Below are 15,280 nucleotides of genomic sequence, written 5' to 3'. Positions count from 1 at the left end.
GCAAGCCTCTGGGCACGCCTGTAAGGAATAATTTAGGTTAATCTCCAAGCACGCCTGTGAAGGATTTTCTTGGTTACCACCCTGAAGGTGGGTAGTATCTTCCAGCAGTTGCCCAGATGTCAGGAGGTCCAAGGGCAAGCTTTTACTTTTTGTCTCTTTGCCCTTGTGTCTTGGTGTTGTGTTCGTTGACCTTGTTTGCTCCACTAGTGAGAGTCTTCCTTTGCTGACGCCAGAACTCAGCTTCTTCCACCTTCCAATGTGAACTGAAGACAAGCGGCTTTCTGGGCATCCTCCAGAGCCTGCGTGCTAGACCAAGACAGTGAGCTATTCTGTCTCCTGGACTGTGTGGCTTCTGCGTTCTGAAGACAGCCATTGCTGGATGACCCAGTCTAATAAACCTCCTTCATTCTATGTGCTGTGTTCCTCAGAGGACTCTAAAAGAGAGGGGAGAGATGATCTGGAAGACAGAGGGGGGCATCCAGGAACAATGTTCTTAATTAGTAAAGACTATTTCCTAAGTGGAGAGACAGGCTTTAGACAGTTCACCTATGCTGTGCTGGCTAGTTTGTTTTTTTTTTTTTTTTTTTTTTTTTTTCGAGACAGGGTTTCTCTGTGGTTTTGGAGCCTGTCCTGGAACTAGCTCTTGTAGACCAGGCTGGTCTCAAACTCACAGAGATCCACCTGCCTCTGCCTCCCGAGTGTTGGGATTAAAGGCGTGCGCCACCACCGCCCGGCCTTTTTTTTTTTTAAACCTTAAAATAATCTTTTATTTTAAAAACTTGCTTTAAATTCTGAGCAAGGCAGACACTTGGGAAGATACTAGCTCCACCGTGTAGGCCAGAAACGGAAGCCATGCTCCCTTAGCATAGATCTCAGGGCCTCACATAGTAGGTGAGCACTTCATGTGTTCCCTCATCTCCCAGTGCTCTACAGCAGCAGAGTTACATGTCCTCTGGCAGATTCTGGGCCCCACCGACCTTGTAACCAGCATGCATTGAGGCACTGTTAAAATGTTTTCCTCTTTCTAACTCAGCTTCACAGTGAGGTTCCAGGAAAGCCCAAGGGAAGGAGCTGTTAAGAATGTGAAGCCCTGTGTGGGTTGTAAGGAAAGGCTGAGGAGGAGGAGGTTGGTTTGTGTGTGTCCTCGAGCTGAGGAGCTCTACTGCCTCTGCTCCCAAGCACTGGGATTAAAGGGCTACCTACCAGGCCCAGTGCAGCGAGGCTAAACTTTAATCTCCTCTACAACAGAATGCTCACTCATATGCATCCTCATAGAAGAGGCCCGGTGCCAAGAGGGTGTCACCACCACAGAGTTCCAGCACAGTGGGAGCGTGTGTGTCTTGGTAGCGTAGAGAACCCATCTTAAACTGGTCAGGGTACAAATGGCATCACTGACTCAGGGACAGGCAAGCCTGACCAAAGCTGACACTGGAGTTGCAAAATGGCCTCACAGCACAGACTAAGCAAAGCTTTCGCTACTTCTGTCTGAGGTGTAAGTTCCCAGGCTGGGGGCGCACACACCTATAACCTCAGCATTAGGAGGATGAGGCAGGATTGCTATGGAGTTTAAGGTGAGCAGGATTTACACAGTGAGACCCTGTTCTAAACAAACAACAAACAAAGACACCGGTGCTGACAAAAACACAATACAAGTAAGAAACAAGACTTTCTTTTTCCAGACTCAAGTATGCCCCTGGGTCTGGACCATGGCCTTCCGAGAACTGGAAGGGGTGGGAGGGATGTTTGGATTATTTGCCCACCCAACATTAAACACCAAGATATCAGGCAGGACAAAGTAGGGCAACTCTTTCCTCCAAGGCCTGCATTGATTCAGAAGCAGGAGAACTTCCTTTTCCATGAAACGGGGCTGTGCTGAGGTTTCCAATGATCACACCCTGTTATCTTTCTGCCAACCACTTTCAGGTTTTGAAGGCAGAAAATAGTCTTCTTTGAAGACATTGATAATTTTAATTAACAAATGCACACTTCAATGCATTGTCTTCTGGAAATCCTGGTCCCAGTTTAGTTCAGCTGGCGATGAGCTGATTGATGCGTTCACCCCGATAGCCAGGAGAGCCCATCTCCTTGAGCAACCCCACTCTGTTCTTGGTAGCATGACGGGCCACAGAGAGGTGGAATGGGCACAAGAATGAAGAGATCGCCCGGAAATGCTTCCCCGGGAAGGCAATTTCATGGATGAGGTCTTCCAGGCAAATGACACCAAATCTCCCCAGGTGCTCCTCAATCACCGTGTTGTCGGTTAGAGGGACAGTCTTATTGTTAATCTTCGCTTGTTCACGTTTCAAGATGAGTTCCCGGACAGATTTCAGATTTGGAAATCCCCAGGTCACATAAGGCTCCACTGTACGCAGCATTCTTACAGTCTGAGAGGTGACATTGATGAAGACACCACTGAACAATTTCTTCAGGCGAAGTTTTGCTATGGTGTTCTGTACCAGAGAACTCACTCCTTCTATCCTTTCAAAGCGCATGACGAAGGCCAGGGAGTGTTTATCAGGCGCTTCCAGTGCACGAGGCTTCACCTCTAGTCGCCGGACTCGCACCATGTCACGCCTCTGCCGCCAGGAATCATGCAGGAATGACTCCAGTCGCTTAAACCTGAACTGTTTTGATTTTCCCTCTCTCCTTGCCAAAAGTGCCTGCTTTGCCTGGGTGGCTTTGAGGGCCTGATAAGCCTTCCTCTTTTTCAGGAGATTTTCTGGAACCAAAGGGATCTTTTTTCTTTCTCCTTCCTCCGCCATCTTTCCGGTTCTACAGCCCCCGCCTTTTTTTTTTATGTTAAATTGACACAGACTACATCCATTTGGGAAGAGGGAGGTTCAACTGGGGAAATGCAACAACTAGATTGGTTTGTGCGCACACTTATGGTACATTTTCTTGATCAATGATGGATATAGGATGGCCCAGCTCACTGTGGGCAGCGCCGCCCCTGGGCTGGTGATCCTGGATTGTATGTATGTATATAGATATAGATTAGATATAGATATAGATATAGATATAGATATAGATAAAGCAGGCTGAGCAAGTCATGAGGAACAAGGCAGCAAGCATCACTCGCAATGGTCTGCATCAGCTCCTGCTTCCGGGTTCGTACTCCACTTGAGTTTCTGCTGTCAGTTCTCCGGATGCCGGGCTACAGACTGTGTGCTGAAACAAGTTGCGTTTGGTCATGATGTTTCAGCACAGCAACGGGAACTCTAAGACACACGGTGCACCGTACAGATGCTTGAAGATGCAGGTGTGTTGTTGACATCTGTCTCACTCCTCGTCATCCTCTCCCTCACCACTCACATATCAAAACATTGACTCTTTCTGCTTATAATCACTAATTTCTATCATAGATGAACTTCTTGGTCCATGGTACCCTTTCAACTATTCCCCATCTCCTAAATATAATTTTACTAATAGGTCTCCCTACTCAGACTTGTTTCCCTAGAATTCAGAGAGACCCAGCCAAAGCAAAAAGTCACTCATATGACTATTCTGGAAGAAGGGAGTGAAAGCCTCACATGGGCTGGACTCTGCCAGGACAGCCTCTTTGCCCCTTGATGTAACAGCACTCTCAACAACTGAGCTATTTCTCTAGCACACAAATTAATTTCCAAAGTGGGTGTAAACTTACAGCTGTATCACAGGTTGAAACGGCATATTGAATTCAAGCCTCTGAGGACAGCCGTATTTTTCCACATCATACCTTACTTTCTAGAAAAAGAAAAATGCTTTAGTTCTTGTGTCCATTTATCTCATTGACAAAATGCATGCTTTTCTTACCTTATTTTCGAGTGGTTTATCTCTCAGAAATTCCCTGTTTAAAAAAAAAAGACACATGTCATTATCCCTGCTTACACTTCCTCCCTTCTGACTTAAAAACTAAAAGCATAGTTTATTTAGGGTGGGTGTCACAAAAGCCAAGTAGAGAACAGGACGATAAACTACCAAGTGCTTCCTACAAACTGGCACTTTACGTATCCTTTGCTACCTCTGTGAATACAGTCTCACGTCAACCAACAGCCAAGCAGGTACAGGCCGCTGCCCTTCATTTGGAGACGTGGGACCGTTTTCAGAAATCGTATGAAACTTACTCAAGATTGCAAACCGTGTTTCAGTTGTGAGAAGGTTACACGGTTGGAAAGTCTGTATTCACTGTGTTAGTCCAGGGCCGTGCTCCCCAGAACGTAACTGTCCTAGTCATCTGTATTCACTGTGTTAGTCCAGGGCCGTGCTCCCCAAAACATAACTGTCCTAGTCACCGTTCTACTGCTGTGAAGAGACACTACACCCAAGGCAAGACTCTTTTTTTTTTTTTAAAAAAAAAAACATTTAATTGGGAGCTTGCTGACAGCTTCAGAGGGTTAGGCCATGATCATCTTGGTGGGGAGCAGACAGGCATGGCACTGGAGCAGTGACTGAGAGTTTTACATCCTGACCCACAGGCAGCAGGCAGAAAGAGAGACACTGGGTTTTGTATGGGCTTTGGACACCTCGAAGGCCACTCCCAGTGGCACACCTCCTACAACAAGGACACACCTCCTATTCCTTCCCAAACAGCTCCACTTGCTGGTGACTATTCCAATATACGAACCCATGGGGGACATTCTCATTCAAATCACCACAGTTACTAAATGAAAGAGTCAGAAACAACATATTTTGTTCTTAAAGACAAGGTCTCATGATGCCCAGGCTGTCTTCAAACTCATTCAAACTCCACCTTGTGAATGCTGGGATTATAGATGTATACCCCTTGTCTTGTGTGTGTGTGTGTGTGTGTGTTTTGTCATGCCTGGCAGGTACTCTACCACTGGACCACATGCCTACCTTTAGATGTGCATTTTAATTAATTAATTGACTTGTTGATTGTATATGTATGATGTGTGTATATGTACACATTTGTATGAATGCAGGTGCATATATACCATGACATGCATACAGAGGTCAAGGGACAACTTCTGGTATTGATCCATGCCTTCTATATAGCTTTGCAACAGGGTCCATTTGCTGTTTTGCCACTGAGTGTTTCTCCTTTCCCAATCTCACTCTGTAGGTGCCTGGGATTTAAGATAGATATTACTGGGCTTGGATTTCCATAGGTTTGGGGAACTTTGCTCACTGAAGCATCTCTCTAGGCCCTAAAATGGATTTTTAAACCCCCCAGTAATTCCCTAATTTCAATTTATTCCTTTAATGGAATCCTTCTCCTCTGTGAACTCAAGAGACTGCACGTTCTAACTAGGTTCTTACACAGTCATGTAGAAAGTGAGGTGAGGTGCAGATACTCTCATTTGTCTTTCTTACGAGAAAAGGAACAATATGGGATTTGAGACTAAGTGATACTTGCCTTTTTTATTGAATTGAACCAGAAAGGACAGTAATAAGTGTGATTGTACATGTTTCAGAGAAGGTTAAGGGTTATATCTCCAGCTTTTTTAAAATTTGGGAACCATCAAGCCAAATACATGCATCCCAGTGGCATTTCAACCACTAAGCACTAGCTTATTATAGCCTACTAGCTGTTATTAATATGCTTATGTTAGAAATATTTCTTACTTGTCAATCATGTAAGAAAAATCCCGGCGGTAACAGTCAGTATTACCAAACCTACAAAAATAAAACAGAGTATAGAGAATTCTTCACTGAGCTCAGTGGTTCTTAAACTGAAGATGATTACATAATTAATTTACTAAATTAGAGTCTCTGGGATCAGTTTTCTGCCTTAGCATTTCTATTTTTTTTTAAAAAAAAACCCATTTCGCAAACTTCTTATTTACCTCACTTTTTGTACATACTTATTAAATTTTTTAGAAGAAATAGACAAGATCTCCTGAGTAAATTGGGAGCATGGGGACCTTGCGGGAGGGTTGAAGCAAAGAGGGGAGAGGCAGGGAGGGGGCAGAGAAAAATGTAGAGCACAATAAAAATCAATTAAAAATTGTGGAGTCAGGGAGAGACTGGAAAAAACAAACAAACAAACAAAAAAAGTAAGAATACGTTTCTATGTGTTTATTTGGGAGCCACATGGTGGGCCCCCAAAGAGTAAAAACAAAGCAAACAAACACACCAAAAGACCAAAAACCAAACTACACTGGTTCATATACTACCTAGGAATAGACACTTGTTTTTGAATTAGAGAAGTCATTTCCTAAATACTAAGATGAAAATCCATTACCACCACCACCACCACCACCACCACCACCACCACCACCACCACCACCACCACCACGTTCCCACAGCACACTCACTCCCACCCTCACAAAGGAAAGAGGCCAAAGTAAGTTGTTGTCTCCGTTAAGCACTGGACCTCAGTCGAACAGACTTGCGTGTGTTGATGTAGATTCTCTACCGTGCAGAAGACAGCTTTACAAATGGTCAGCATGAGCTGTGGGCCTCACTGTGAGGTCGAGGAAATTCAAACCTTGCTCTGAGGGAACCATTGGTGGTTCTGTTACTAGAAAACCTATCCAGGGAAACCAGTGCAGGAAGAGGAGACCTCTCTAGTATAGGGGTAGAGAAGTCTCTGACAAGGGACAATCATAAGTGGTTTAAGTAGGACGGAAAGAAGGGAGAATGGCTTCCCTCTCTTGTTTTCTGGGACCATATTGCAGACTGATGAGTAACAGCAAGGACAGACACTGACTTGTTATGGTGGAAAGTGGCTGTCTTAGTTAGGGTTTCTGTTGCTGTGAAGAGACACCATGACCATGGCAACTCTTATAAAGGGAACATTTAATGGGGTGGCTTACACTTCAGCAGTTATGTCCATTACCATCATGGTGGGGCATGGCAGCATGCAGGCAGACATTGTCCTGGAGAAGGAGCTGAGAGTTTTACATCTTTATATGCTGGTGACAGAAGTGGGCTGAGACACTGGGTGTGACCTGAGCACACTTGAGACCTCAAAGGCCACCCCCAACAGTGACACTTCCTCCAAGGTCACACCTGCTCCAACAAAGCCACACCTTCTAATAGTGCCACTCACTGTGAGCTTATTGGGGGCCAATTACATTCAAACGACCACAGTAGCAATCAAAGAAATGCTGCCTCCCAGTGTGGCTCAAACACAGTATGAGACTTGACGGTAATTTCAAACCAGGGTCTGGAGAACTAGTTCAGTGCTTCCAAGCAGTGACAGCTCTTACAGAGCCCCCAGGTTGATACGCAGTACCCCCTTGGTGGCTTCCACCTGTCTGTAATTCTAGTTGTAGGGGACCCGATGCCCTCTGCTGGACTCTGAGAGTACCAGGGATGCAGGTAGTGCACAAATACATTTGCAAGCAAAACGGTCATGTACATAAAATAAAATATTCAAACCCACTGAAGCTGGACACCGATTCCAGTTCAACTTTAGATTTCACCATGAGCATGCCCGTTAGAGGCTGGTGTTTTCAAGCCATGATTACCACTCGACACACCATTTGTGTGAAAACTTAAGAGTAAGGCCTAACAACAAACGGAAGAGATGTACCTACCCTTTAACCTTAATGTATTTATCTATATCACATCCGACAGCAATTTCAAGCGCCTGAAAATGAAGTAATTTTACAAAGTGAATTTAGCAACTCAGACTTGCACGACCTGAGCTAGCTTTAGAGCCAAACACAGTTACATTTTAGATTAGAAACACAGACTATCTATCTCTTATCTGAACTGCGTGGCCTCAGAAGTGTCCCAGATTTTAGAGAATTTGCATATATCTAACGAGCTATCTTGGGGGTGAGCCCCAGTGGGACTCATCTTCTGCATCCACAGCTGCACCCCTATCAATGCCACGCTTGCAGCCAGAGCTGTAGATTTTGCCAGCGGGCATCTATTATGTACTTAATTCAAACAGTAATTTGTCAGTGAATTGAGTAGCCTTGCAGGAGTGGTTTATCTTGGTTTGCTAGTCAACTACGGATAGGCTACATCCTAGGCCTATGGCTATTTGTTTTAAACACCCTAACCTCACGTGCCAGATAGCCTACTATTTCCTTCTGTGGGCTGTGATTGCAGGCCGTGCTGTGTTTCCACATTCCCAGTGAAGAGTCCAAGAATAAGAAAATAAAATTATAGATTCCAAAAATAAGAATGTAGAGGGGAATGAGAGCAGACTGTCAGCAGCTTTCTCAGCAGATCAAGGATCATTCATTCACAGTGAGCTATTTTCTCAGGTGTCTGGGAAGCTTAGGTCATTTTACAACTGGCTGTTTTATTTACAAGGCCAGAGCTTCTCCCTACAAATTGAGAGTGGTGTCCTGGCCATCCCTGATAAACCAGATGTGAACTGAGTTAACCTTTAGGAAACAGAGATATGTGACCTTGGGTTAGACACTGTCTCCGTTATGGACAACTGGCACCAGAACAGGATATTTATGGTTTGCATCTGGTCACAAGGCTACCTGACCTGACCAAGCCCCCTAGGGTACCTTATTGCAACTGTCGAATTGATGAAGCAGCCCCCTAGGGTACCTTATTGAAACTGTCGAGTTGCTGAAGTATGCTTTATCTAGCTTTGCGGTCATTCGGGGAACTTGGGAACAGATAAACGGAGCTGTCCCCAGGATGGCCTAAGCCCGCCATTTAAGGAACCAATGAAATGGCTGTTGCTATGCTCCCCTATTATGTAACCTGTAAAATCCTATAAATGTGGGTTGGAGAGTTGTTCAGGGTGCTCAGCTGGCGGGAGCTGCTGGGTCACCCACAAGCACTTGTGAGCATTAAAGAAGCCTCTTGCTGACTGCATCCACTGGTTTATTGAGTCTGGGGGTATCTCCAAACGTCCTTGAAATGGAGGGTCTTTCACCAATGTGTACTGAATTACCGCAGTTACAGGTGTTTAGCAGCCAGCGTAGTGTCTGCCAGACTGTGGGAGGACTTACTGACACAGCTCATGCTTACTGGGAGAAACTCTTGGATTCAGTGGGAAAGGCAGCAGTGACGTAATACAGACATTCCACATGGAAAGGGCAAGGGCAACGTTGAAAGAACCAAATAAAACTCCACAGCGAGAGAGACCCCACCTCAATGTGTAAGGTGGAATGCATTGAGAACGGCATCTGACATCAACCTTGGGCCTCCACAGTTGTGAACACACAAACACACGTACCTACACATATGTACACCTGCATATATACCACAGATATATACATACATACAAATGCTATTGCAGTCTGATGTGATGTCTGTGTAAAATACACACACACACACACACACACACACACAATTTTCCCTAGTTTTTGGATATAGGTTCTTGTTACTTTGTCTAGGCTCTCCCTGAACTCTTGAATTCAGTTAACCCTCTTGCTTTTTGCCTGACCCTGATTTGATAAATACGTTGGTTTTGCTCCTGAATTCCTCTGTTTTTTGGAAAGATCAAACGCTTTTCCAGGAGGGACATGGTAGAATGATGATTATCTTCAAAAAAATGAAAGAGACTTTTTGTTTCTTCTTGTTTTTCATACCTGGTATTTAAAGTTTAGAGGTTAACATTATTGAATCTCTACCATTAAGAACTCTCGGTCATAGCTTTACTCTGTCAATGCTCAGAAATATCTTGCTTAAAAATTGCACACGGCTAATGTAGGAGTAAAATAATGACTGCATCGGCCTTAAAAGAAAGCTTAAGAAGACAGCCAGTGTTGAAAATACAGCAGATGGAAGGAAGGAAGGAAGGAAGGAAGGAAGGAAGGAAGGAAGACAGGCTAGCACACAACTGCTGTTTAGCTTTGTAGAACTGCCCATGTTTCTGTCAGAACCAAGCTCCTGGTTCCCTTTCCCCTGCCTGGAAATCCATGGCCTTTCATTCCTCTTGGCAGAGGAATATTCCACAGAGGGAGTTCTTGGATTTCATTGGCTAAGCATCTTGCCCACAGGATACGGTTTATCTTCCCAGCAAAGCTGATTTGCCTCTCGTCCTACCTAGGATCATTCAGTCTTTTCTTTCCTGCAAAACCCACCCTGCCCTTTCTGCTTACTAAGCTGTCCATGTCCCATCAAAGGGTGCTTGCCCTACTCAGCTATGTGATGGTCAGGACAAATGGTGTCCATCAAAGGGTGGTTTCATTTGTAAAACCCCGTTCTCATCCTGCTCTGAGTCGTCAAAAATCATAAGCCCCAGATCCCAGTAACCACAGGTAGGATTAAAAAATATGAGTTGTCTTGTAGGTGGACTTGGAAAAGGATCTGGACAAAGAGGAAATGTGTTTTCTGAGGAAACTACAGCTGCAGGTTAGGCGTGTGGCCTTCTGGACATCTGCTGGGAGACAATCTTATCCAGAGCCTAAAGGAAACCATTTCTCTTTAGTTCCGAGACAGGACAGGGTTGGTCCAGCCTCAGTTCAGGTCAAGCCCAGAAAAACTTATTTTATGTATCTGTGTATTTGCATGCTTGTTTGTGTGTGCACCACATGTATTCAGATGCTCACAGAGGCCAGAAGAGGACATGGGATCCCCTGGAGCTGGAGTTACAATCGGTTATTAGCCAGCCCATGTGGGTGCTAAGGACTAAACCCTGGGAACTCAACACTTAGCCGCTGGGCATCCCTTTAGCAGCAGGCCCAGCTTATGGAACAATGTCCCCACATGGGAATTCTAACGACCATTATCACTGACATGCTGGTGGGCAACATCCTTTCATGGCATCATTCTTCTCCTAGAGAATTAGCGGGGACACCTGGGAGCTGCACCTGTTCAACTCTTGGTGCACGGTTGAGAGGTGCCATGCTGCCTTGTTGGAGACAACAGCTCTATTTGCTGCAGGCAATGAGATCGAATGGTAAAGATGGCAGGCTCACTGTAGCTCATTCTATCTGGCGGTTTTAACAAGAGCCTGACATAATTGGATGGAGAAAGGGCAGAGCCGGCACTGTCTGTCTCTGGACCATTTTCCCAGGAGGCTCACGACTTATTTAATAATTCATGAGCGTGGCTCATGTATGTGTAGGTACATACACGTGTAGGCGAATATCCATGTGTATACTTAAGTGTGGAGGCCTTAGGTTGGTGCCAGGAAACATCCTCAACTGCTCTCAACCTTGTTTTTTGAGGCAGAGTCTCTCCGTTGAAGTCAGAGCTCACTGATGTGACTAGTCTAGCCAGCCAGCTTGCTCTGGGGATCCTCTGACTCCACCATCCAAATGCTGGGATTATCCAAGTTGGGTTGTCACACCCACCCAGCCTTTATGTGAGCTCTGAAGAGCCAAACTCTAGTCCTCCAGCTTGTGTGGCAAACGCTTCATCCACAGACCCACCTCCCAGTCCCTGACTATGTATTTTTGAAGAAAAATAGTTGATCTCCAGACCATGTTACCCACCTGTTTAGAAACTGGACACATTTTTGAAGATTCGGTAGGTCGGAATTGAACAAGCACGAGACCCATGTTCTTTTGCCTGGGAAAAATAATCCATGCAGGTTATGGTAGACTCATGACAGTAGGAGACAGTCAGGAATCAGTCTTTATATCGAGCAAATGTGAAGTCCTATCACATGTGGGGTTGAACCCTCTGAAGAGCTGAAGAAACCTGGAAGGTGGCTACTTCCATGAAGGCAGCTCTTCACTATGGAAATGTCCTCCGGCAGCTCCAGTACTCCCCCCCACCGCCTTTTTGCTCTATTGGATCTCCTCGTTGACCAGATAGTAGCGCAGCATGAAACAGAAGTGAGTATCCGGCAGCATTTTAGGGACTTCCTCACTCTCTTCACAACTATCCTCAGTGTCTGGGTACTGAGGTTCTGCACAGTATAGACCACACATAAAATTATCTAAGATATTTTCTTTTCCATCGAGACCCCTGCCTGAAAAGCAAAATCTTACCAGGAAGTAGTGTCTGAAATCAAGCTTTTGAATCTTGTGTTTCTGTTCTTTTTGAAACCTCTATTTTACTCAAACACAAAATGATCCATGTACACATGGTACTAAGAAAGGCTTTCTATCTGGCCTTTCTTTGAGTTCAAATCAATTATGCAACTTAATGAGGTTATGAGGTGAACTGTTCTCCATTGTTTCAAAGGTGTTGCCAAGGGGGTGGGGACTCCACAGAGCAAAAAGAAGAGCACATTCAGGAGAAAGCACGTCAAGGTGGTAAAATACAGACTAAAAGAAATGGGTTAAGTTGTAAGATCTAGTTAATAATAAGCCTGAACCAATAGTCTAAACAGTGTGTAATTAATATTAAGACACAGAGTGGTTATTCAGGAACTGGTGAGCGGGAAAGAAACCTCCAGTTACAAAGGAGGGTCTATATTGAGTTCACAGTTCATAGGTAGAGTTTATCTTGATGAGGAAGTGAAGGCAGCAAGAAGAATCACATCCATAGCCAGAGAACAGGGATGGATAAATGCTGCGTCTGCTGTACCTTTCCCTATTTACATTCCAGGTGTCTTAATTAGGGTCACTATTGCTGTGATCAAACACCATGACCAAAGCCATTTGGGGAGGAAAGGGTTTATTTGACTTAGACTTCTGTATCATCAGAGGATGTCAGGACAGGAACTCAAATAGGGTAGACACCTGGACACAGGAACTGATGCAGAGACCAAGGAGGGGTGCTACTTACTGGCTTGCTCCGCATAGCTTGCTCAGCCTGCTTTTTTTTTTTTTTTTTTTTTTAAATAGAACTCAGGACCACCAGCCCAGGAATGGCACTATCCAGCATGGGCTGGGCCTTCTCCCATTACTAATTAAGAAATCACCCTATAGCTGGATCTTATGGAGGCATTTTCTCAACGGAGGTTGCCTCCTTTCAGATGATTTAACTTGTGTCAAGTTGACATAAAACTAGCCAGCTCACCAGGGAATGGTCCTACTCACAAAGGTCTGGTCTTCTCACTTCAGTTAGCCTAAGCATGATGATCCCCATAGGCATGTTCAGAGACCATCTCCTAAATAAATCTAGATCTCATCAATTGACAGCTGAGATCAGCCATCCCTCAAAGCCAGAGTGAACAAGAAAGCGTGACAGAGACTCTTCTGACTACTGTATACAAGAAGCATTTTCTCCAAGCTCTTCCTATCACTGCTCCTCCATCTTGTTGTCTTTTCTTTCTTCTTTGTGGTGTGTGTGTGTGTGTGTGTGTGTGTGTGTATACATCTGCGTATACATGCATGTGTGTACTCATTTATGTGCTAGTAGGGACCAGAGGTCGACGTCAGATATCTTTCTTAATCATTGTCCACCTTAGTTTTTAAGACAAGCTCTTACTGACCCTCACTGATTGGACTAGAATGGCAGAGCAATGAACTCCAGGGATCATCCCGTGTCTCCTTGCCCCCAGTGCTGGGATTACAGACATGTGCCACCATTTCACATAAGCATGAGGACCTGAGTTTGGATCTCCTGCACCCATGTAAAAGATAGGCATAGTGTAATCCCAGCAAAGGGGGCAAAGAGACACAGGATGACCCCTGGAGTTCATTGGTCAGACCATATCCCACTGGATTACAAGGAGTGCCTACATTTTAAAGGCTGAATATTCACTTTACATATATCTAGACATGCAAAAGAATTTGAAATTTGGACATTGGGAAGGGTGCGAGTTCATTTAAATAAAAGAAAACAAAAACATCAGAAACTCAAGGAATGTATTTAAAAGTCATACTTACTGTAGCTGGAAGTAATTATCTACTAATTCGTAATTTGTTCGCTGAAAAAACGTTGTTAACTGAAAAAGAAAATCAAAAAGTTTCTGTTGAGCAGAAAAGGTGGAAACAGATCCTCAAGTTAGTATCATTTAGGTTTGACATCTAGATACACTGGAACAGGTTACAGTGTTCATCAGTGCAAACCAACTTTCTGTAAGACACGTTGTATACTTTAGACATTTAAATGTTTGAGTAAGAGAAATAATATACTTGACATTTATTTATTTATCCATTTAGTGTGTCTGTGCATGTGTGTGTGCACGTGTCTGTGCGTGTGTGTGCCGGGGTATGCATGTGCCATGGCATACATATAAAGGTCAGAGGACAACTTACAGGAGTTGGTTCTCTCCTACTGTGTGGGTCCTCAGGCTTGGTGACGAATGTCTTTATGGGTTCAGCCATTACTGGCCTTTTTTTTTCTTCCAAATTTTTCTCTTGTAAAATCTTAATTATGTATACATTATTGTATGTTGTTCCTTCTTTTACTCGTGTGTGTGTGTGTGTGTGTGTGTGTGTGTGTGTGCATGTGCCCATGTATTCCTTGGGGAAGCCAGAGAACAACTTTGGGTGTTGTTTCTCAGGTATCATTTGTGATCTTTAAAAAATTTCTTTTACCTTTTATTTTATGTGTATTTGCCTGCACGTCTGTATGTATGTGTGCCACATGCATACAGTGCCCTCCGAGCTAGAAGAGGGCATAAGAACCCTTGGAACTGGAGTTACAGATGGTTGTGAGCTATCATATGGGCACCAAGATTGGTACTCAGGTTCTCTTAACCACCGAGCCATCTCTCCAGATTGCCCACTTCCTCTTGAGGCAGGGCCTGTCACTGAAGTGGGGCTGGTGGCTAGCCATAGGGATCTGTCTGTCTCTAAGAACAAGATGCTGGGATTTAAAGTGTGTGCTACCAAACCTGGGTTGTTGTTGTTTTAAATATATGGGTTTTGGGATGAAACTCATGTCCTTGTGCTTACAGGGCAAGCACCTCACTGACTGGATCCTTGCCCAGGCCCCTTTCAGGTTTCACGCTCCCCACATTCAGCCTTGGTCACTGCAGCACTTTGGTTTTTCTGTCTCCTTACGTCCTAAGATCAGAAGACCACAATGTAATTTTCCTTTCTAGATGGTTCTTCTCTGAACCATCGCACATATCTTCTTTGCTTCAGTTGCCAGAACCCTTTTCTTTTCTGTTGTTTTTGAGAGTTTTTAAAAATGTTCACTCGCTGTGTGAATGTGTGCTCCTGTAATTTCAGCCTCCCACATTTTGGGGATTTTATTATTGTGTATTAATAATTAGTATATTTTAATGTGTAACAATACATTATATATAATGTGACAATCAATAATGCAATATCGTATAATAATATTATGCTCTATATTGACAATACTGTATAATATTAAAATACAATACACAATACTATATACCTTATATTTACCTCTGTTACAGTGATGGTTTGGAAATACGGCTGCAATGACTCTTCAACTATTGTTTGCATTCTCCTCGGCTGTGTAACATACCTTGTTTGTCTCAGAGCTCGTCTGCTTCCTCAGGTATTAGAGCCCCCACCCCAGGAACGGAAACAGCAGATTTATTAGACTGACTTACATGATGTAGTCTGGGTACACAACAGTGGCTGTACCCAAA

At 44.2% G+C, this 15,280-nt stretch overlaps 2 protein-coding genes across 2 annotated transcripts in view; both read right to left on the bottom strand.

The window, feature by feature from the left end:
- Positions 1-15,280, bottom strand: part of Catspere (catsper channel auxiliary subunit epsilon) — a 90,781-nt gene that overhangs the window by 25,475 nt on the left and 50,026 nt on the right. Inside the window, exons 10-15 of the mRNA XM_041635242.1 lie at positions 13,596-13,654; positions 11,307-11,382; positions 7,485-7,537; positions 5,566-5,616; positions 3,793-3,826; positions 3,644-3,723 (exon numbers count right to left, since the gene is read on the bottom strand). Coding sequence (XP_041491176.1) covers positions 3,644-3,723; positions 3,793-3,826; positions 5,566-5,616; positions 7,485-7,537; positions 11,307-11,382; positions 13,596-13,654 — 353 coding nt within the window. The remainder of the gene's footprint in view (positions 1-3,643; positions 3,724-3,792; positions 3,827-5,565; positions 5,617-7,484; positions 7,538-11,306; positions 11,383-13,595; positions 13,655-15,280) is intronic.
- On the bottom strand, positions 1,992-2,763 carry LOC121435886 (60S ribosomal protein L7-like 1). Its single transcript, XM_041635435.1, has one exon. The coding sequence runs from the start codon at positions 2,760-2,762 to the stop codon at positions 2,028-2,030; it is 735 nt and encodes a 244-aa protein (XP_041491369.1). The 5' UTR covers position 2,763; the 3' UTR covers positions 1,992-2,027.

The sequence above is a fragment of the Microtus oregoni genome, unplaced genomic scaffold, assembly GCF_018167655.1.
Source record: "Microtus oregoni isolate MIOR12 unplaced genomic scaffold, Mior012 000047F_ref0000412, whole genome shotgun sequence".
In the NCBI taxonomy this organism is placed as follows: domain Eukaryota; kingdom Metazoa; phylum Chordata; class Mammalia; order Rodentia; family Cricetidae; genus Microtus; species Microtus oregoni.
Note: the sequence above shows the minus strand (reverse complement) of the source record. Positions and strands in the feature narration are given on the sequence as shown.

Excerpts from the sequence above, each read along its gene's own strand:
- LOC121435886 (XM_041635435.1), bottom strand. The coding sequence starts at position 2,762 with ATGGCGGAGGAAGGAGAAAGAAAAAAGATCCCTTTGGTTCCAGAAAAT.